The sequence below is a fragment of the Podarcis tiliguerta genome (genome assembly GCF_965153285.1).
Source record: "Podarcis tiliguerta genome assembly, chromosome: 13".
NCBI classification, from domain to species: Eukaryota; Metazoa; Chordata; class Lepidosauria; order Squamata; family Lacertidae; genus Podarcis; species Podarcis tiliguerta.
The window spans coordinates 20,634,785-20,656,621 of NC_139546.1; the positions used below are offsets into that span (position 1 = coordinate 20,634,785).

The 21,837-nt window shown below is 45.5% G+C and overlaps 3 protein-coding genes across 7 annotated transcripts in view; 1 reads left to right on the forward strand and 2 right to left on the reverse strand.

The window, feature by feature from the left end:
* Positions 1 to 13,211, forward strand: part of CALCOCO2 (calcium binding and coiled-coil domain 2) — a 44,028-nt gene extending 30,817 nt beyond the window's left edge. For all 5 annotated transcript variants that reach the window (XM_083408397.1, XM_083408398.1, XM_083408401.1 and 2 more), the window contains 7 exons: positions 87 to 214; positions 1,767 to 1,857; positions 3,146 to 3,268; positions 4,674 to 4,760; positions 6,789 to 6,909; positions 9,410 to 9,438; positions 10,880 to 13,211. In XM_083408397.1, the coding sequence (XP_083264523.1) occupies positions 87 to 214; positions 1,767 to 1,857; positions 3,146 to 3,268; positions 4,674 to 4,760; positions 6,789 to 6,909; positions 9,410 to 9,438; positions 10,880 to 11,056 (756 nt within the window). In that variant the 3' untranslated portion in view covers positions 11,057 to 13,211. The remainder of the gene's footprint in view (positions 1 to 86; positions 215 to 1,766; positions 1,858 to 3,145; positions 3,269 to 4,673; positions 4,761 to 6,788; positions 6,910 to 9,409; positions 9,439 to 10,879) is intronic.
* Positions 13,212 to 14,031: 820 nt separating this feature from the next.
* LOC310662062 (ADP-ribosylation factor 6-like) lies at positions 14,032 to 16,075 on the reverse strand. The gene has a single exon (XM_083408827.1). The coding sequence runs from the start codon at positions 15,328 to 15,330 to the stop codon at positions 14,665 to 14,667; it is 666 nt and encodes a 221-aa protein (XP_083264953.1). The 5' UTR covers positions 15,331 to 16,075; the 3' UTR covers positions 14,032 to 14,664.
* A 2,245-nt stretch (positions 16,076 to 18,320) lies between these two features.
* On the reverse strand, positions 18,321 to 20,005 carry LOC310662294 (uncharacterized protein). The gene has a single exon (XM_083409078.1). The coding sequence runs from the start codon at positions 19,478 to 19,480 to the stop codon at positions 18,911 to 18,913; it is 570 nt and encodes a 189-aa protein (XP_083265204.1). The 5' UTR covers positions 19,481 to 20,005; the 3' UTR covers positions 18,321 to 18,910.
* Between the last annotated feature and the right edge of the window lie 1,832 nt (positions 20,006 to 21,837).

The window sequence follows — 21,837 nt, forward strand, 5'->3', positions numbered from 1 at the left end:
AAGTACATTTGGTTTTCCTATGACACTGAGAGCAAACTGGGTGATTCCGATTCTCCAGTTCTACCTTCCTGTCTCTGACTCTTCAGGATCTGCAGAGGAACTTGGATACTTTAAGGAGCAGCAAGGAGAATCTCGAGGTAGAAGTGAATATTCTCAAACAGAAGTTTGCAGCTCTGGAAACACAGAACAGCTCCACCGATGAAGAACTGTTCCAGTGAGTGCACTTTTTCTTCTTCTGTTGTTTGTTGGCTTAAATGGCAATAGTCTTGCAGTTTCAAAATCCAAAAGAGTTTTCTTTCCTGGCCCCAGTTGTTCCTTAACATTAGCAAACCGACTGCCAGTAATTTCATTACTGATTTGTTTGTCTGCATAACACCATCAAGATTCATTGCATTTTATGGAGTCCCTGCCTTTATGGAGAGCCCTAAGTTCAGTGTGACAGAGTGGAGGTATGGACTTGGGAGTAAGCAGGGCTTGATGTTTTCTGGATGATGTTTTATTGTGTTTTTAACATTTTGTTGGGAGCCGCCCAGAGTGGCTGGGGCAGCCCATCATCATCATCATCATCATCTTGTTGTGCTGGAGTTGCCATAGCTGCCTATTGGTGGTCAACAGTCTTAACGTTTTATTCTATAGTAAGATGCATACTTAGGCTTAGTTACAACAATGTATGGGGACTAAGAAGTTAAGCCAGATGGTAAATGAGGGGAGGAGAATGAGGTTTGAGGAAAGTCTAGAGCTCTTAACAAGTGGGACCTGTAACAATATTTCATTGTGGAATGCTGATGTTCAGGATAGCAGACATACCATTTCCCCACCCGCCCTGCCCAGCAGTTCACATACTGTGTCTGCTGAGCATGCTCAGACCTCATTGGACTGTGTAGTTTACCTCCTCCCTCAGGTTTTTATTCTCCCTCCCCAGTATACCGTACTTTTCGCACCATAGGACGCACCGGACAATAGGACGCACCTTGTTTTAGAGGGAGGAGAACATGAAAAAAAATTCTCCCCCTCTCTGCCCAGCGCCCCTTCAGCGAAGTGGCAGGAGGCGCTGCGCAGAGAGGGGGAGAATTTTCCCCCTCTTGTTTTCCTGGCTGGAGAGGTGGCGCGCGGCTAAAGGGGCTCCTGCAATAGCCGCACGTCACCTCTCCAGCCGGGAGAGGGTCACGGGGCTATGGCGTCTTCACTCCATAGGACGCACACACATTTCCCCTTCATTTTTGAAGGGGGAAAAATGCATCCTATAGAGCGAAAAATATGGTATATTTTAGTACTTCTGCAAAGCTTGAGATTCTCCCCAAACTGCTGATACCTCTCTCTTGCAGAGGCTGTTTTGGCTAGGGAAGCAATGGCACCCAAGGCCTGAATGCTGGATATAGAGGGGATGATTTAGAATTAGAATAATCATCTCTGTGCTTGATGTTCCTTTGGTTGACATAGCAAAACGAGCAACTGGAAGCCATTCAGGCTCCACAGAATCTCATGTTTCCATGTAAGGAGAGTAGCAGGAGGGTAGCCAAAATTCAGGCTGTGCAACCTCTCTTGTAACGCCAAGTATGAGTCACAAAGCAGGGACACTGACTCCTCTGCAGGGTCTTGAAAGCTTTGAACCTGCAGGGGGACAAACTGAGCCTTTTGGTGATTCTGAGAGCGCAGGTGTGGGTTGGCATTTAGCAGGCACCAAGGTGATGTATCTTGTGGCAGCGAGGCAGGGGGCCTGGGCATGCGACTGCAAGAATTCATCCACTACATCTGTCCCCAAACAGAACCAAAGAAGAGAACAAAAAGGTGCTGGCTGAAAAGGAGCAGCTGGAAAAGAAGCTAAGAAACACCCTGAATTGTGTGGATCAACTTCAGGTGGGAAACTCCTGCATGTTTTCCTTGGCATTTGTGAGCTGCTGGAGAGTGCAGGAAGGGAACATAGGTAGTTGAGAAGGTTTCTTAAAAACCCAGTTGGCCTTTGGAAAACGGGAAATAAAATGGTTCTTTAAAAGCAGATGGCCAGATACATTCAAGTATTTATAACTGATCTCATTCGTACACAGAGGCCATGTTTTTGTTCAGATTAGAGCAGGCTTCCTCAACCTCGGCTCTCCAAGATGTCTTGAGACTACAATTCCCATCATCCCTGACCACTGGTCCTGCTAGCTAGGGATCATGGGAGTTGTAGGCCAAAAACATCTGGAGGGCCAAGGTTGATGAAGCCTGGCTTAGAGGGTGGGGTTACCTCTAGCCCTCCAGATGTTGTTGGGCTACAGCTTGCATCACCCCTAACCATTGGCCATGCTGGCTTGGGTTGATGGGAGTTGGCTCTGAGCGCAGCAGACAAACTTTCAAATGGCAAGTTCCTTATTCTCAGGAAAATGCAAGGAGCACCTGTGAACATTAGAATGTTCTAGATCTAAATAAGCAGTTAGATCTAGAACCCAATAAGATATAAGTGGGGCAAAGAATTAGAAGCACACGTACACAATGGGGAAGAGCTGTACATAATATTACACCTGCCTCCCACAACATTAGGTAAAGGTAAAGGGGCCCCTGACCATTAGGTCCAGTCGTGACCAACTCTGGGGTTGCGGTGCTCATCTCGCTTTATTGGCCAAGGGAGCCGGCGTACAGCTTCTGGGTCATGTGGCCAGCATGATTAAGCCGCCTCTGGCGAACCAGAGTAGCACACGGAAACGCCGTTTACCTTCCCGCCGGAACGGTACCTATTTATCTACTTGCACTTTGAGGTGCTTTCGAACTGCTAGGTTGGCAGGAGCAGGGACCAAGCAATGGGAACTCACCCGGTCGCAAGGATTCGCACCGTCGACCTTCTGATTGGCAAGTCCTAGGCTCTGTGGTTTAACCCACAGCACCACCTGCGTCCCCCAACAACATTAGACTGAGGTTAATTCAACAGAAAATACTCCTCATGAGCTACTGGACAGCAATATGCCTTAAGCCCAGGGGCAAAACACACACACGCACACGACAGATGACTGCTGGAGATGCTGACAGCCACAAGCAGACCTAACTCACCGACAATATAAAGCTAGAAATCTTAACAAAGCTTGATGGGGCTAAGTTTAAGCCTGATAGTCCAGCATTCCTGTCATCATCTGCGTTTGGGGAGTCATGTGTGCCTCTACTTTCATCTCAGACCCAAGTGCAGAGTCAACAGAACAAAGTGGAAGACCTGCAAGGGGCAGTTCAAGACAAAGCAAGGCACCTGGAGCAGCTGAAGGAGGAGAATTATCAATTAAATGCCACCTTGCTTAGACAGGTAAGCTTCCCTCCCCCCTCTTCGTTGTTACAGTGGTTTAGGAGACAGTAAAAGAAAGAACACAGACATAGGGGATCTGCACAGTTTTATCCGCCAAAGCAAATGATTAAAAGTCTTGAGAGAGTTTCAGACTTCTTGAGCAGGAAGCAGCTCACTTTGAGGCGGACTATTTAGAGCATGCAGGAAGTGGTTTGCTCTCTGAAGTTCAGACTTTAAAACCAGCAGGTAGCTTCTGTGCTGCCGGGCCTCCTGCCAATGGATTTAGACTTAAACAGAGATAGCATACAGCACAATGCTGTGCAGGTCTACCCCGAAGCAAGTCTTGTTGAATTCAGTGTGGAAAATGAGTAGAGGATTGCAATATTAATCTGGACATTCTTCATGCAGGCTGCTACTCTTTCGTGAGGCTTATTTTTCAGTGTATTCCAGAGGTGCAGAACCTGAGATCTGGGGGCCAAATATAGCTTTCCAGGCCTTTATCAGGCCCTCGGGGACACTTTTTTCCAGGTCACATCCCCTTCCCAAGACACACACACCCCACCATCCCTCCTTTAGTGTTTTTGCATGACTGAAATGTGTCCTTGAACTGTTGAAGATGCCTTTGGGTTGCCTGGATGGAGGATAGAGTGAGGGCCGGTTGTGACTGTGTACGCAAATTAGTCTACTGTACATTGTATGTGCCAGTCTGGCAACTTTTGCCTCTGGCTGTGCCTACCCCTGGCATGTGGCCCTTGGAAGGTTCCCCAGAAGGGGATGTGGCCCTTGAGCTATGAAAAAGGGTTTCCAACCTTGGTATAGTGGGACACGCGTGGCGCTGTAGGTTAAACCACAGAGCCTAGGGCTTGCCGATCAGAAGGTCGTGGTTCGAATCCCCACGACGGGGTGAGCTCCCGTTGCTCGGTCCCTGCTCCTGCCAACCTATCAGTTCGAAAGCACGGCAAAGTGCAAGTAGATAAATAGGTACCACTCCGGCGGGAAGGTAAACGGAGTTTCCGTGCGCTGCTCTGGTTCGCCAGAAGTGGCTTAGTTATGCTGGCCACACGACCCAGAAGCTGTACGCCAACTCCCTCAGCCAATAAAGCGAGATGAGCGCCGCAACCCCAGAGTCATTTGCGACTGGACCTAATGGTCAGGGGTCCCTTTACCTTTATAGTGGTTAGAGTTTTGGACTTAGACTGAATAGAACCAGGTTTAAATTTCCCATCAGCTATGAAACTGATGGGTGAGCTTGGGCTAGTCACCATCTCTCAGCCTAACCTAGCTCATAGAGTGGTTTTAACAATAAAATGGGGGGTAGTTGAGGGGTGGGTGGGGAAACCTGAGCTCCTCCAGGGAGGTGTGGTGTGACAATGATAGGCGACATTGTCCAAATACAAATCGCTTTTTTTTTTACCTCCCTCCCCAGCAAAATTTGGAGAAGAAACTGGAAGAGGAAGTTCTTTCACATCAGACCCTGCAGAAGGAAATGAATGAACTGGAAAAGGAAAACAAGGTGCAAGTTTAGTTAAATGGGGTTGGAGAAAGAATGCATAAATGCTCCAGTGCTCTGAAAAGAAATGTGCTTTCTTTTAAGTCAGGGATAGCCAGCTGTTGCTGGACTCTCATCAGCCCCAGCCACGATGGCCAATGGGAAGGAGCTGTAGTCCCACAGCGTCGGGTTAACAGCCAGGGAGGGCTGTTGCCTTCATGCCCTGCTTATGTGCACCCCAGATGCATCTGGTTGGTTGCTGTCTGAAACAGGCTCCTGGAATAGATGAACCTTCAAGTCTGAACCAGCAAGGTGGTTCGTATCTAGAATTGGCAATCCTTGTACTAGGCCACTGGGAAAGCAAATACCTTAACTGCACTGGCTGCCAATTAGTGTCCACACCCAGTTCAAAGTGCTAGTATTGACCTGTAAAGCTTTACACAGCTCGGGACCTCAGTACCTTAAGGGCTGCCTCTCTTCATACAAGCGGACCAAGACCCCACACTTGTCGTCTGAGGCCCTTCTCTATGTCCCCTCTCCCCAAGAGGTTTGGAGGGTAGCAACACAAGAACAGTCCTTTTCCGTGGTGGCTCCCTGTCTGTGGAATGCTCTCCCCAGAAAGGCTCACTTGGCACCATCCTTATATGTCTTTGGGTGCCATGCAAAACATTCCTCTTTAGCCAGGCCTTTGGCCATTAATAATCTATGGTCTGTTCAATGTGGGGGACTGCTGTTATGATTATTTTATTATTATGCTCTGTGTTATGTTTTTATTATTATGTTCCGTAAAGTATGTTCTTAATGTTTCACACTGCCCTGGAATGTTTTGATAAAGGGTAGTATAAAAACTGAATAAATAACATTAGTAATAATAAATACAGTGGTACCTCTGGATGTGAATGGGATCTGTTCTGGAGCCCCGTTCATATCCTGGAGCGAACGCAGCCCGCGCCTACGCATGTGCGGGTTGTGATTCGCTGCTTCCGTGCATGTGCATGACATCATTTTGAGCGTCTGTGCATGCGCGAGCGGTGAAACCCGGAAGTAAAGCGCTCCGTTACTTCCGGGTCGCCGCAGAGCGCAACCCGAAAACGCTCAACCTGAAGCTACTTCAACCCGAGGTATGACTATAATGATTTAGGAAGACAAGCTTGTAAGAAACGGCTCACCTGGTTTCTTGTGGCAAATCAAAACAACAACAAAGTGTGCAGTGCCTTAAAGACTTAACAATTTTATTATAGCATAAGCCTCCATGGGCTACAGTCCACTCCATCACATGTCGTATGCTGTAGTCCAGGCAACTTTATGTCTCTGTGCTGTGTTTGCTATAAGAGACTAGCAGGTTTACCCCTCTGGAAATGTAAAGCAAGCAGTGCTTCCAGGCAACCAAACCAAAGCAAGGAAGCTTTCATAAACTGGAATGCTCTTGGTTCTTTGAAACTGTCTGTGTGTACCAAAGGACAAATATAAGTATGGCTGAGCAAGTAAAGAGAGTATATGGGCTTGTAACTTTTCATGGCCTTATATGTGAAGCTGCTTTGAAGGACCCTGAATGACAAGAGAAGCCATCAGTAAATTAGCGATGATGATAATACAGCAAAGCTGTTGCACCCTGCCCAAGAGTATTCCTGAACCCTACCATTGGATTAACGGCTGGTTCCTGCCTCCCACCCTGCCTCCCACTTCTTCTGAAACACCAAAAATGGCATTGTCCAATCAAAAGTATTCTTGCCAATCCCCTTCCCCTGAATTGGTACGAATTGTCTGGCATTATAACGCAAAAACAGTGGGAATAGGAAAGAAACAGGTTTCCTTTAGTGCGAGCGTGAAGAAAACCTGTGGATGTTCAGATACTGATGGACTGCAAATCCTATCAGTCCTGATATTAGCCATGCAGGCTGGGACTGATGGGAGTTGTAGCTCAGAAACATCTGGATCTGACTGTTAGCCATGGCTTTCTATATTTCAGACTTGAGGAACTGCTTCAAGCTGCTTGCAAACTGTAACTCCGGGTGATCCTGGCTTCTCATTCTACCATTTGTTTCTTTGCAGAGATTAAGGCGGGAGAATGAGGAACTGATGGTGCACCTTCCTGAAATTCTGGATCATCCACCTGGGGTCCTAACCCAGTCACCAGAAAACTCAGTCCTGGTGTATGGCAATCCCTATACTGGTGAGTGCATTAGAGAATCCACTTAGAAGAGTCCAACTGGAGGCAAAGGAGCATGCATTTGCGTCTTGATGTTAGCATGCAGAAAGCCCCAGATTTAATCCCTGGGGACGCGGGTGGAGCTGTGGGTTAAACCACAGAGGCTAGGATTTGCCGATCAGAAGGTTGGTGGTTCGAATCCCCACGACTGGGTGAGCTTCCGTTGCTCAGTCCCTGCTCCTGCCCACCTAGCAGTTCAAAAGCATGTCAAAGTGCAAGTAGATAAATAGGTACCGCTCCAGCGGGAAGGTAAACAGCGTTTCTGTGAGCTGCTCTCGTTCGCCAGAAGCGGCTTAGTCATGCTGGCCACATGACCCGGAAGCTGTACGCCGGCTCCCTTGGCCAATAAAGCGAGATGAACGCCACAACCCCAGAGTCGGTCACGACTGGACCTAACGGTTGGAGTCCCTTTACCTTTACCTATCTCCGGTAGGTCAGGGAGAGGCTCCAGTCTGAAAACTCTGGAGGTCGGTATAAACAATACTAATCTCAATGGACCCATGATCTGACTTGGTACAAAGCAGCTTCTTCTTTTCATTGCATTCAGATGCGTATGTTTAATCTGTTTTGGTCTTCTCGCCCTCTAGTTTTATCATTGCCCCCTGCTGATGCTTCCAATCATCCCCCCCCAATCAGTTCTTATTGTGTTTGCTGACTGCCTTTCTGCTGTTTTCTCCTTGATCTCAAATATGATCAAACTGCTCTGCCTCCACCGTCAGTATACTTCTGAATACCACTAGCTGGGAACAACAGGAGGAGAGAGCCCTCCTCCACTTGAGAGTTTCCCACAGGCATCTTGTTGGCTCTTTGAGCACAGGGTGCTGGACCAAAAGGGCCATTGGTCTGATCCAGCTGGGCTCTTCTAGTGCTGTTATGATCTGCAATAGGGTTTCCCGAATTCGGGCCTCCAGCTGTTTTTGGACTACAATTCCCATCATCCGTGACCACTGGTCCTGCTAGCTAGGGATAATGGGAGTTGTAGTCCAAAAACAGGTTGAGACCCAAGTTTGGGAAAGCTTGATATACATGCACACATTTCTCTGTCTCCACCCATCTCTCTGAATTCAATCTATTAGTCTGTCCTTCAGCCAAGGACAATGCATTTCTCTCTCTCTCTCTTTGTTTGTTTGTTTGCTTTTTAACTTTTGCTCCTCAGAGGCAACTCTTCCCTCAACTCCACAGTTTTCACTTCTGTGTAGTTTTCCTCTAAAATGTGGATTTTCCCATCTGTCACTGTACTTGTTCCAAACATCTCTCAGGGCAAAACTGTGTGTTATTATGTGGGAAATCCCTAACTGATCTCCCAGTGTGCTTCTTTAAATTTGAAACATAAGGCACTTCTAATTCTCTTGTTTCATGAGTTTCCCCTATTTTCCTGAGGGCAGGGACTGTGCCTGCTTGTTCTTTTCACAGTGATTAGGGTCTGTTCTAGACACTTAATAACCATGTTTAATATTTATCAGACTGCCATACTGCTTTTTTGCCTGTGTAGGAAGGAACAATGTGGACAGCACACAGTGAACTTTGGTGCAGGAAAACAGTAGTATACTGGAACGGCAGTTGGAATATGTTGAATGGGCACAGAGTCCTGCACAGTCTCTTTGCCTGAAATGCCCTCTGTTCCATCAGATGGTCTTGTGTGCAACAGATTTGTCATCCAAATGAAATTTGCAAGGAGATATACACTGCCATCTTCTGTGCATTTGTTACTTGACCTACATGTGCGGTCATGTATTGCACTGCTGGATACTTTGTGCAGCAGATTGTAATAGCTTTATAGGAAGCTGCCTTATACAGAGTCACACCATTGGTCCAGTACTGCCTTCACTGACTGGCAACAGCTCTCCAGGGTCTCAGACAGGAGCCTTTTCCCAGAGTCAACTGGGGATTGAGAATGGAACCTTTTGTTTGCAAAGTATGAACCTCCGTGATCGAGCAGAACCCTTCCCTATACAGTGGTACTTTGGTTCCCGAACTTAATCAGTTCCGGAAGTCTGTTTCAAAACCAAAGCGTTCCAAAACCAAGGCGTGCTTACCCATAGAAAGTAATGCAAAACGGATTAATCTGTTCCACACTTTTAAAAACAACCCCTAAAACAGCAATTTAACATCAATTTTACTATCTAACGAGACCACTGATCCATAAAATGAAAGCAAAATCAATGTACTGTACTATAAAATAAATAAGACAGTATTGTAGATGTTAAAAATAATAATAATAATAAAATTCTTACCTGCACTGATGATAGTCATTGTTTGGATGGGTGTTTTTTTTATCCATTTCTGCAGTCAATCAATCAGTAGCTGAACTGGGTTCCACACAGTCACAAAAACAAATTAACCAAAAAAGCCTCAAAAACATAAAATAAATAGCATAATAAAAGTGCCAAACTTTTAGATAGATCAGTTTATGCATTTTCTTGCATTTTCTTGTTATGGCTAAGATGTGTCATCTGTTTTGCAGTAAACCCAGCAATTCCTGAGACAGAGTTGGTAAGTTTGTGTGTGTGTTTCATGAGATTCTGGGGGGGTTTTCTGTTCTGTTTCATTTGTTCCCCAGTATTTTTGCTTACTGTGTCACCATTCATATACATGACGTTCATTCAAGGAATCTTAAGAGGACAAGTCCCTGCCCTCAGGAGCATAAAGTCTATAAATTACACAATGGGAGACAACAGAGGAGGGGGAAGGAATTGGAGGCAGGGATTAAACAAGGGGAAGAACATGTGATGATTGCTGTTATGCATACATAACACAGTAAACACCACATTAATGCCCTTTAGCATGGTATTTAGGATGCCTTAAGCCCAAGGTTCAGAATTTAGTGAGGAAGCCATACAGCATGGAATCAGACATAGGGTTGCTTTAAAAGCTCTTAGGCTGCTAGTTCTGTTTGATCTACAGTTTAGAGCTATAACTATTCCCTCCTGTCCATTTTCAAAATTATATCCAACACCCGTCCACCTCTGAGTTGCCCTTTCTTTAGAATAATAGAGATGTACCGCCTGGAAGAAAGTGTTGGAAAGCTTGAGAAGGGCAGAGAAAGCTGGGGATGGGTCATCTGCAGGGAAATGGACTGGCTTCTCTTCCTCGCACTTTTAACTCCCTTTTTTAGTGATTCTAAGGAGGGAGGCTAAACCTCTGAAACTTCAGTAAGAGCCCGAGACTTTACAACCCTAATAGAGCGATTGCAGATGGGTGCTCATTCTTAACACTTTTTCACTTCCCCCGCACCTTACCTTACCAGGTTTAAAAAATATATATCTGTCCACTGTTAAGCTGCTTTGGCAGGAAATACCCATAAGAAGGAGGGGCAGCAAATGAGGTGGTGCTTCCAGGCCCTTAAGTTCTGTCGCCCTTGCCCTCGTTGCCCTGCCCTAGCCAGCCTCAGGTACCCGTGCTCAGTTGCATTTTTGCAGCAGATAATCCGCCTCTCCCGGTATGCCCCACAGAGAGCCTCAAGGTCCATAAATAGCAACACCCTAGTTGTCCCGGGCCCTAAGGAAGTTAGATTAGCTTCAACCACAGCCAGGGCCTTTTCAACACTGGCTCCGGCCTGGTGGAATGCTCTGCCTCATGAGACCAGGGCCCTGCAGGATCTGATTTCTTTCCGCAGGGCCTGTAAGACAGAGTTGTTCCGCCTGGCCTTTGGCTTGGAGCCAATTTGATTCCCTCCCCCTCTTTCTTTTTCCTTTCTCCTCCTGTGATGAGGCTACATTTTAATATTTTAATGTTTCAATATTTTAATGTTGTATTTTAATCTTGTTTTTGAGTTGTATTCATTCAACTTGTTTTTATTATTGCTTGTTAGCCTCCCTGAGCCCAGCCTTGGCTGGGGAGGGCACGGTATAAATAAAAATTATTATTATTATTATTATTATTATTATTATTATTATTATTATGCTTCCACGTTCTCATTCTCGCCTCCATTTAGGTCTCCGTGAGAAAATGTCCCATGTGTGACGAAGTCTTCCCCAATGACATTGGGGAGCAGCAGTATTCAGATCATGTACGGAGCCACCTTCTGGAGTGTCCGTACTGTGACGAGAGCTTTGACAACTCCAATAAGCAAGTGTATGATGACCATGTCTACTGCCACGGCTTAGACTAAATTTCGGTCTACTTGCATAAGCTACAAAGGGATAGTGCCTCTTTATCTTACCCCACTCCCCCCCCCCCCCTTTTAATGTTATGACAGAGACTGGCATGGAAGGATTTCTGTGCTGCTGTTAGACTCACCATGTCAGGGGAAAACCTTTTGCAGCATTGTTCATTTCCTTCCGTCTGTTATCCACACCTGTTAAATGCTAAATGCACTATGCTTCTGCTATGGAAAAGGACACATATTTCTTGACTAAGTACATCTTTCAACAGATTAAAGCGCATTACAAGTTATTTCAAAGGGATGAGCATTTTATTAAAATGAATGGTGATTTTCTTCCTATACGTTTGCAACTGACAGAAACCCCTACAGCAGAAGAGATTTGTTTCATTAACAATAGTTTGTCTAGCTGTCTAAACTATAGAAAATCCACCTTCCCTTGCTTTGTGTCCTGTTCTCGGTAAAGGAAGTAGATAATTGTGAAACACCCCAGAAGTGTAGTAGCATCCTTACCTGCCTTCAAGCTGTTTTGGACAAAGATAAGAAGAGAAGAAAGTTTATGTGCTTGGGTAAAGTGCTTCTGAATGGTTGCGTTTAGGGGGGAAAGCAGAGAGCTCAAACTTGGTTTCAGCTAAAATACTAGTGTCCTGAATGCCTTTGTGATTGAACAGGAGCATGATGCACGAGTGAAAATTAAGTCAAAATGTCTTGCGCCATCAAAAAGCTACTTTACAGATACTGTTGCTCTGGTCAACAGCTAGCTTTCCAAGGAGTGGAAGCATTTTGAGAAGTGAAAGAGGGTTGGCTGGTGGGCCATAATTTCATAACTCCCCACGCCATTCCCCAAAGTGACCGTGCCAGCAAGTTTAGTAGCCACAAGATTACTTTCTCCAGGCATCTTTCGCCTCCAGGCAGGCAGCTGGGGAAAGAGTGGTAGCTTGGCATCCCTGAACGGAATCAGACTCACTATGCTGGATGGAGGAGGGGGTGTTCTCCCGTTGGTGACCATTATGCTATGGGCAGAACTCGCCAGAAAGCTGTTTTCTGTCCAGCCCCACTGAAATGAATGGGAGCAGTTTAAGAACAGCGCATCTTACACAGGTCATCTGAGGTAAACTCTGTTCAAAACAGTGGTGGCATGAGGGGGGAAAATACTGGGATAGAAGTAGGCCGAAGAGGCATAGTGGATTCTGCGCAGGCAAGCTCTGTGTGATATGTTTTATGTTTAGGACTTATCCTAAATCATTCACATTTTGCGGCAAGACTGCTGTCAAAAACACATTTACTCAGAAATGAGCCCCACTGATTTCAGTGAGCCTTACTTCCAAGTAAATAGGAGGGCAGTCTCAAAGACTCTGGTGCCACACCTGCCTCTGAGCCCGTCCAACAAATCTGACTGGAGTCTGTGCATGTCCTTATAGCGGGTATAAAGAACCCGTGGGCACCAGAATAGCCATCAGGTAAACATTAGGAGATGAAACTCTCCTAATTCAGATTATGTGATATGTAGACTACTTTGTCTCTTCCACATTCACTTGTCTTTGGGTTGTTTTGCCAGACTGTGAGGCAATGGCTACTTTCAAGGCTGCTTTGAAAGCCTCCTGTCTCTTTAGCCCATGGAATGTAAGGCTCGGGGCCTTGAAACGGTTCTGTTCTAAGAATTTCTTTTTTAATCCTCTTATTTATCTACCGCCTCTAAATGGTAACTCAGGAATCAAAGTGACAGTGTTAAAAACAAAACAAAAACCCACCTTTTAATAGAAGAGAATCTTCACGATTTCATTGCTGTTTGGGAATTTGCAAGGCTCGATGCAAACTTGGATTCTCTGATTTTTTTTAAACAAGCCACCTTCAATTTATATTCCTGCTGAACACATATGTAGAATACTTGTTCAAAAGAATCTTTTTAATTTTGATGTTGATGTGTTCTCCTATGCAAGACCAAAAGCTGTAACATGGTTAATTGCCTACTATGTATTGATTACTGATAGACCTCTAATGTTGTTGGGGGAAATCCATTTTGTGTTTTAATAGCGTTCTGCTTTCAACTACTTTTGATGATTGCTTTTTAAAAGCATGGTATGTTAACACCTCTTCCAATGCTGAAAATGTAAAGTTGTATTGGTTGGCCTCCTGCAGTGTAATATTAAATAAGTGGACTTCAGTTTGTCTCATCTTATATTTCAAAGCAGCCAACTGGGAACTTCATTCATGTCATGGGGCGAGGGGGGGGGGGAGAGAAAGACAGACAGAAAACACAAACAATCACAAGAAGAGCCCTATGGGATCAGACCAAAGGCCCATCTAATCCCACATTCTGTGACGACCACAAACAAAATCTGTGAACTACCCTGAGACTTGCGGGTATAGGGCAGTGTACAAATTTAAAGAACAATAACAACGACAACCTGAGCGCAACAACACTCTTCCTCTCCCACTCCCATTGATTCCCGGTAATTGGTATTCAGACTCATACCAGTGTGTGATTTAGGTACAATCTGTTCTGCAAGAAGCTGTCCCAAGATGTTTTGCTGCCTGTGGAGAAGGACAAGGGGGTACCCAGTCCCATATACAGGTATGCCCATGACCACTCTGGCTCTTCAATCTTATTTAAATAGTACAAATGAGGCAACATCTCCCAGTGCCCCTCCAAACACAGCTCTGTCCTCTTAACACCTCGCTGCCACTCCTTCCCCCAAAATGCCCTGCATCTGCCCATTAAAAAAAGAAGATGCGTATATTGATTTTCAAATATACAGCAGCTTGGCAACTTAAAGCAATATACACAGCAGTGACGAAGGAAAACAGTGCCACTGCCCCATGGAGCACAGGTCAATGTACTACAATGAGAATAAAGATCAAGTTTCTTCCGTGTAAAGACAATACGATAGGGAATGGGAGCCACCACCTCGCTCTGTGCCAGCCCAGATTAGTATAATATGTCTTTTTAAAAATAATTATTCATTATTATTTTTTAGAAAATATAGATTTCTTTTCGGTTTAATTAAAATGGTTTGACAAAACAGTAGTAAAACATTTTTAAAAAACAGAAGTGGCAAAATACAATCCTAAATCATTAAAGAAGACAGAAATCAGATGGGCTATAGCTATAAAATGAGAGGAAAATGAAGGGCTTTTCAAGTACCCAAGTGCGGAAGTAGAATGGAAAATTATCAACCAGAGATTATAGTGCTGGGGCTGATTATTCAACTTTTAAAGTCCAGGAATTTTTGTTTTGGTTAATGATGTGTTGAACAAAAGGAAAAGCAGCAATGTTGGCCCATAAGAAACATTCTGAATTAAGAGAATGCCTTTAACGGTCCAGACAATAGATCACAAAAGCCCTGTGAATAGTTCAACAGTATACCATGTTCAGTGTCCAAGAAGCACACTAAGGCATGTGTACCTTCTCCCAAATCCCATGGCAGCAGTGGATAAGCAGTACAGAGTCCCATATAGACCTTGCGCAGATGAAGACATCTCCAGGCCATCTCAGCCAGAAGAAGCAACTGATTAGCAGTATGTCTTGTGCCCTCCATGCAACATGGGGGGTCTTTTAAAGTGGTAGAGGGACCCCTGACCGTTAAGTCCAGTTGCGGCCTACTCTGCAGTTGTGACTATTTACCCTGGGCTTTGCGATGCACCTTAACCATCTCAGACAGCTTCCACATGGCCTCGGGGATTCCATCTCCGTTCACAGCACAGCAGCCCTGAACGTGCCACTGGTGCCCTCGCAGTTTCCTCAGCCCCATTTTTTCGGCCACTTCTAGTGGGGGCCATGCTCCAGGCAAGTCTTGCTTGTTGGCCAGCAGCACTACGGGCACGTCTTGCAAGTCCTTGGCCTCCAGCACGTCTTCCAACTCGGACTTGGCCTCCTCAAAGCGAGTGCAATCTGCACTGTCCACCATGAAAACCAGCCCATCTGTGTTGGGATGGTGATGCCTCCACAGTCCTCTAATCAGGCCTTGACCAGACACCTCCCAAATGATGAAAGAGACGTTGTTGATATGCTGTATCTTTTCCACATTGAAGCCGATGGTGGGGATGGTCGTGACGGTTTCGTTCAGCTTCAGCTTATAGAGGAGGGTGGTTTTGCCAGCTGTATCAAGGCCCAGCAGGAGAATACGAGCGTCCATCCCATAGAAGCTCTGTAAAGCACTCTGAATCTGGCTGAGTAAAAGTCCCATGGTGAAACACCACCGCTGTTCTTCTCCAGACGCAGGCAATGTGACGCATGGGGAAGAATCGCCTTCCTTTTTATAGTTAGTCAACTGTTGTTTCATTGGCTCAACTCTAGGGGGTGTGATGTGGAACTGTCATTACTGTCTTGTTGGCAGCAGGCATGCTGGAGGTTTTGCAGAGTAGCTTCTCTGATGCAGGAAGTTTTGATGTAACCAGTGCCTGGCCAGCTAACAGGACTTGTTCAGCATTCTGGCTGTACAAGTCATGGAGTGAGTTTTGCTGCTGCTTGTGTTGCAAATAGCTTTTAGTCCATATCAGCAAACCCAGTTTTGCTATGGTTATTTGAATTCGTTGCAGAGCCTTTTGGCAAGGCAACGGGTGTTTTTCATCATTTGAAAAGCAGAGGTTCTTAAGACCCACAAAGTTCTGACTTGATTGGTTGGTATCCCCATATCTCTTGAAACGACAGGCAAAATGAACCATGCATTTAGAATACAGTCTTTTCCTTTTCTGTATAATTTATGTGTGCCTATCTAGCCAGCTTGAGACTTCGTGGCCTCTGTAACAACCATGTATCTCTCTTAGTACACCAGTGTCCCAAAACATATGGATATGTCCTTGAACTGGTCTTTGCCACAGAACAGATTGCTAATTTTCTGTTGAGTGGGGAAGGGGGCACATTTTTCATGGCTGGGACATTCCCTGGTGAGGTTTGGACTGCTTCAAGCTGCAGGGACCTACAGTGGTACCTCGGGTTACATACACTTCAGGTTACACACTCTCCAAACCCAGAAATAGTACCTCGGGTTAAGAACTTTGCCTCAGGGTAAGAACAGAAATCGTGCTCCAGCGACGCAGCAGCAGCAGGAGGCCCCATTAGCTAAAGTGGTGCTTCAGGTTAAGAACAGTTTCAGGTTAAGAAGGGACCTCCGGAACGAATTAGGTACTTAACCCGAGGTACCACTGTATTGAGTTCCTCTGCCCCTGGAGGCTTAAGGAATCTAATGGATTCCTGAATGTTCTGGGGACTTTTCCAGTTAACATGGCTGCCACTTGTTTCAAGGCTCTTGTCACTTTGGAATGGTAAAATGCATAAAACCATCAACTACTTTTGATCATTGCTTTTTTAAAGCATGGTATGTTAACACCTCTTCCAATACTGAAAATGTAAAGTTGTATTGTTGGCCTCCTGAAGTTTAATATTAAATAAGTGGACTTCAGTTTTTGTCATCTTGTATTTCAAAGCAGCCCCAACTGGGAACTTGGTTCTGCACTAACTCTTTCCCTTTGATTCCATTGATTAGAATATGTAATTGGAAGAAAGAGAGAGAGAACACAAACAATTGAACACAAGAAGAGCCCTACTGGATCAGACCAGAGGCCCATCTAGTCCCACATTCTTTTCTCGTAGTGGATGGCGCTGTGGTCTAAACCACTGAGCCTCTTGGACTTGCCGATCAGAAGGTTGACAGTTCAAATCCCTGCAACGGGATGAGCTCCCGTTGCTCTGTCCCAGGTTCTGCCAACCTAGCAGTTCAAAAGCATGCCACTGCTAGTAGATAAATAAGTACTGCTGCAGAGGGAAGGTAAACAGCATTTCTGTGCTCTCTGGTTTCCATCACGGTGTTCTGATGCACCAGAAGCGGTTTTGTCATATTGGCCAGAATGTGTCTGTGGACAAACGCCGGCTCCCTCGGCCTGAAAGCAAGATGAGCGCATTAACCCCACAGTCGCCTTTGACTGGACTTAACCATCCAGGGGTCCTTTACCTTTACCTTTGCCTTATCATAGTGGCCAACCAGATGACCATGTGACAACCACAAGCAAAATCTGTGAACCACCCTGAGACTTGCGGGTATAGGGCAGTGTACAAATTTAAACAACAGCAACAACCTGAGCACAACAACACTCTCCCTCTCCCACCCCCATTGATTCCCGGTAATTGGTATTCAGACTCATACCAGTGTGTGATTTAGGTACAATCTGTTCTGCAAGAAGCTGTCCCAAGATGTTTTGCTGCCTGTGGAGAAGGACAAGGGGGTGCCCAGTCCCATGTACAGGTTTGCCCATGACCACTCTGGCTCTTCAATCTTATTTAAATAGTACAAACGAGGCAACATTCTCCCAGTGCCCCTCCAAGCACAGCTCTGCCCTCTTAACTGCGATCCTTCCCCCAAAATGCCCTGCATCTGCTCCTTAAAAAAAGAAGCATACAGTGGTACCTCGGGTTAAGAACTCAATTCATTCTGGAGGTCCGTTCTTAACCTGAAACTGTTCTTAACCTGAGGTACCACTTTAGCTAATGGGGCCTCCCACTGCCGCCATGCCACTGCTGCATGATTTCTGTTCTCATCCTGAAGCAAAGTTCTTAACCCGAGGTATTATTTCTGGGTTAGCGGAGTCTGTAACCTGAAGCGTATGTAACCCGAGGTACCACTGTACATTGATTTTCAAATACACAGCTTCTCAGAAGCTTAAAGCCATATAAACAGCAATGGGGGGGGGGGGGAGAGAGCGCCACCGCCCCATGGAGCACAGCTCAATGTACTACAGTGAGAATAAAGATCAAGTCTCATTACTGTAAGCACAATACGAAAGGGAATGGGAGCTGCCACCTCACTCTGTGCCAGCCCAGATTATTACAACTAAACCGTACGAGGGTATCAAGTAGAAGGAGATGTACACAAACACTGAAGGAGCTAAATGTGTTGAGCAGATAGCATGGCTATATTCACACTCGGGGCATCTGAGAGCAAAATGGAGATTGTGAGTTGTATCCAATGCTAGCCCTTCTCTGAGTAGAGCCACGGAAGTTAATAGACATAACTAAGCTTCAGTCATAATCCAACTAGCATCGGATACAACCCATGAATCAGCAGATGAGACCTCAAATCTGGTTTCCAATATGCTGTCTGTGAACCCCATTTCTTGAACCGCTGGCAGCCCTAACGTATTTTAAAGACCAAGTTATAAACCACACTCTGGAGATAAAGAAAATGCCAAGATATTTTATTTTGTCTTTTTAAAATTTATTATTCATTTTGTTTATAGAAAACAGAGATTTCTTTTCAATTAAATTAAAATGGTTTGACATAACAGTAATAAAACATTTTGAAAAACAGAAATGGCAAAATACAATCCTACAACATTAAAGAAGAGAGAAATCAATTGAGCTATGGTACAAAATAAGAGGGAAAAGAAGGGCTTTTCCAGTACACAAGTGCAAAGTAGGATGGAATATGATCAACTTTACATTACAGAAGCACTCAAATAACCTAGGATCCAGAGATTATAGTGCTGGGGCTGATTATTCAAGTTTCAAAGTCCAGGATTTTTTGTTTTGATTAATGATGTGTTGAACAAAAGGAAAAGCAGCAATGTTGGCCCGTAAGAGACATTCTGAATTAAGAGAATGCCTTTGTATCAGTCCAGACAATGTATCACAAAAGTCCTGTGAATAGTCCAATAGTATACCATGTTCAGTGTCCAAGAAGCACACTAAGACATGTGCACCTTCTCCCACATCCCATGGCAGCACTGGATAGGCAGGACAGAGTCCCATATAGACCTTGCGCAGATGAAAGCATCTCAAAGGCATCTGAGCCAGAAGAAGCAGCTGATTAGCAGGATGTCTTGTGTCCTCCATGAAACGTGGGGGTCTTTATATGCCTCCCCAATTGACTATTTACCCTGGGCTTTGCGATACACCTTGACCATCTCGGACAGCTTCCACATGGCCTCAGGGATTCCATCTCCATTCACAGCACAGCAGCCCTGCACATGCCACCGATGCCCTCGCAGTTTCCTCAGCCCCATTTTTTCGGCCACTTCTAGTGGGGGCCACGCTCCAGGCAAGTCTTGCTTGTTGGCCAGCAGCACTACGGGCACGTCTTGCAAGTCCTTGGTCTCCAGCAGGGCTTCCAACTCGGACTTGGCCTCCTCAAAGCGAGTGGAATCTGCACTGTCCACCACGAAGACCAGCCCATCTGAGTTGGGATGGTAATGCCTCCACAGGGCTCTGATCCGGTCTTGACCACCCACATCCCACATGGTGAAAGAGACGTTGTTGATGGGCTGAATCGTTTCCACATTGAAGCCGATGGTGGGGATGGTCGTGACGGTTTCGTTCAGCTTCAGCTTATAGAGGAGGGTGGTTTTGCCAGCTGCATCCAGGCCCAGCAGGAGAATCCGAGCCTCCGTCCCATAGAAGCTCTGCAAAGCACTCTGAATCCGGCTGAGTAAAAGTCCCATGGTGAAACACTACCGTCGTTCTTCTCCAGACGCAGGCAATGTGTAGCTTGGGGAAGGATTGCCTTCCTTTTTATAGTTAGTCGGCTGTTGTTTCATTGGCTCAACTCTAGAGGGTGTGATGTGTAACTGTCATTACTGTCTTGTTGGCAGTAGGCATGCTGGAGGTTTTGCAGAGTAGCTTTTCTGATGCAGGAAGTTTTGATGTAACCAGCGCCTGGCCAGCTAATAGGACCGGTTCCGCATTCCGACGGTACAAGTCATGGAGTGAGTTTTGCTGCTGCTTGTGTTGCAAATAGCTTTTAGTCCATAGCAGCAAATCCAGTTTTGCTATGGGGTTATTTGAATTCGTTGCAAAGCCTTTTGGCATGGTGAGAGTGTTTTTCTTTTCTTTAATAATGTGAAAATACCATTGGCAGTTTTTCATCATCTGAAAAACAGAGCTTCTTAAGAACCACAAACCTCTGGCTTGATTGGTTGGCATCCCTATATCTCTTGAAACCACAGGCAAAATCTGCCAGATAACGAACATGCACCATGCATTTAGAATACAGTCTTTTCCTTTTATGTATTGCTTCCCCCACCCTGATCTGGTGGAAAACATGATGTAGCAGGGTGAATAAAAACTGATAATTAAAAATAAATTGAAATGGTATTGTCTTTTTAAAATTTGCGATCATATTGACTATTCAGCTCCATGTGTTTCTGCTTGGGAGTTCAACAGGACTTACTCCTTTGGAAGTATGTTTAGGATTTCAGCCTAAGCTTCTTTCTCAAAGATACCTGTTTATGCAGAGAGAGTGGATATATTGTGCAGGTTTAGATGCCTATCTTTTTTTCTTTGGAGTGAACACATTTTATAATATTTTACAGTTTTTTTAAAAAAGAAAGAACATGTATTTATTATTTTGTGTTTCATTATTGCGAATTGTATGGGATGCCTCTGGGTATGTGAAGTGAGATGTAAATATAATACACTTAATATTAAATGATTTAGCACAAGCCTTCGGTGTCCTATGACCCCCAAATGTGAGGTGTGTGCCTATATAGCCAGCTCGAGACTTCACGGCCTCTGTAACAACCATGGTGCTCTCTTAGTACATAACTGTCCCAACATATATGGATATGCCCTTGAACCGGTCTTTTCCACAGGGCAGATTGCTAATATTCTGTTGAGTGGGGGAGTGGGCTCATTTTTCACAGATGGAACATTCCCTGGTGAGGTTTGGACTGCTTCAAGCTGCAGGGACCAAATGTGTTCCTCTGCCCCTGGAGGCTTAAGGAATCTAATGGATTCTCGAATGTTCTGGGGAGTTAACATGGCTGGTGCTCCTGTCAGGGCTCTTGTTAATTTGGAATGATAAAATCCATAGAACCATCTACCCAATCGCTCCTGAGTGTGCTTGCTGTTGCTGTGGAGCACATCCTCTAGTTGGTGGGACGCAGGTGGCACTGTGGTCTAAACCACTGAGCCTTTTGGGTTTGCCGATCAGAAGGTTGGTGATTCGAATCCCCGCAACGGGGTGAGCTCCCATTGCTCTGTTCCAGCTTCTGCCAATCTAGCAGTTCGAAAGCACACCATGGATAAATAGGTACCACTGCAGCGGGAAGGTAAACGAACGTTACAGTGTTCCGTTAAAGTGAGATGAGCGCCGCAACGCCATAGCCGCCTTTGACTGGATTGAACCGCCATGAAGTTCCTTGCCTTTTACCTTACCTCTAGTCACCTGTGTGTGATGAAACAGGAGGCTTGGCAGCTAGAGTGCAGATGGCATAAATCTTGGTCTGTATGCGACTGAACACATGTGAAGTCACACTACCATGCCTACCATCTCCAAGTAGCTGGCTGGCAGAGCTTTTCCAAGCGGGGAATGGGCTTTTGTCATCTGGCCAAGACAACGTTGCTCTGACACGCTCCGGAGCCTGATGTAACAGCTTTGCAATGTACTTTAGGGACAACATAACTCAGATTTGGACAGGGTTGGGTACCACAGCCAGAGCCAGTGCAGTGACGTCATCTAGGCACTTCATCCAGGCACTGTCCATTCCATATGAACTGAATCAGTTTCAATTATAGTGACCTGAGGATATAGACAAGCTGCTTGAAGAATTGTGGCTGACCACCTGTCTGTCACGGTCCAGTTCATGGGCGATCAAAGTCCCGACTGGGGACGTCAGGACTGTGGGCAAGATGGTGGGGTGGGAGCAGGAACAGGAGTCCAGAAGCCAGGAGTCAGAAAGCCAAGAGCCGGGAGTCAAGAAGTCAAGGGTCCAAGGATCGAGGATCAAGAAGCAAGGAGTCACGAAGTCAGGGGTCTGAGGATCAAGAAGCAAGGAGTCAAACACAGCAAGGCAGGGAA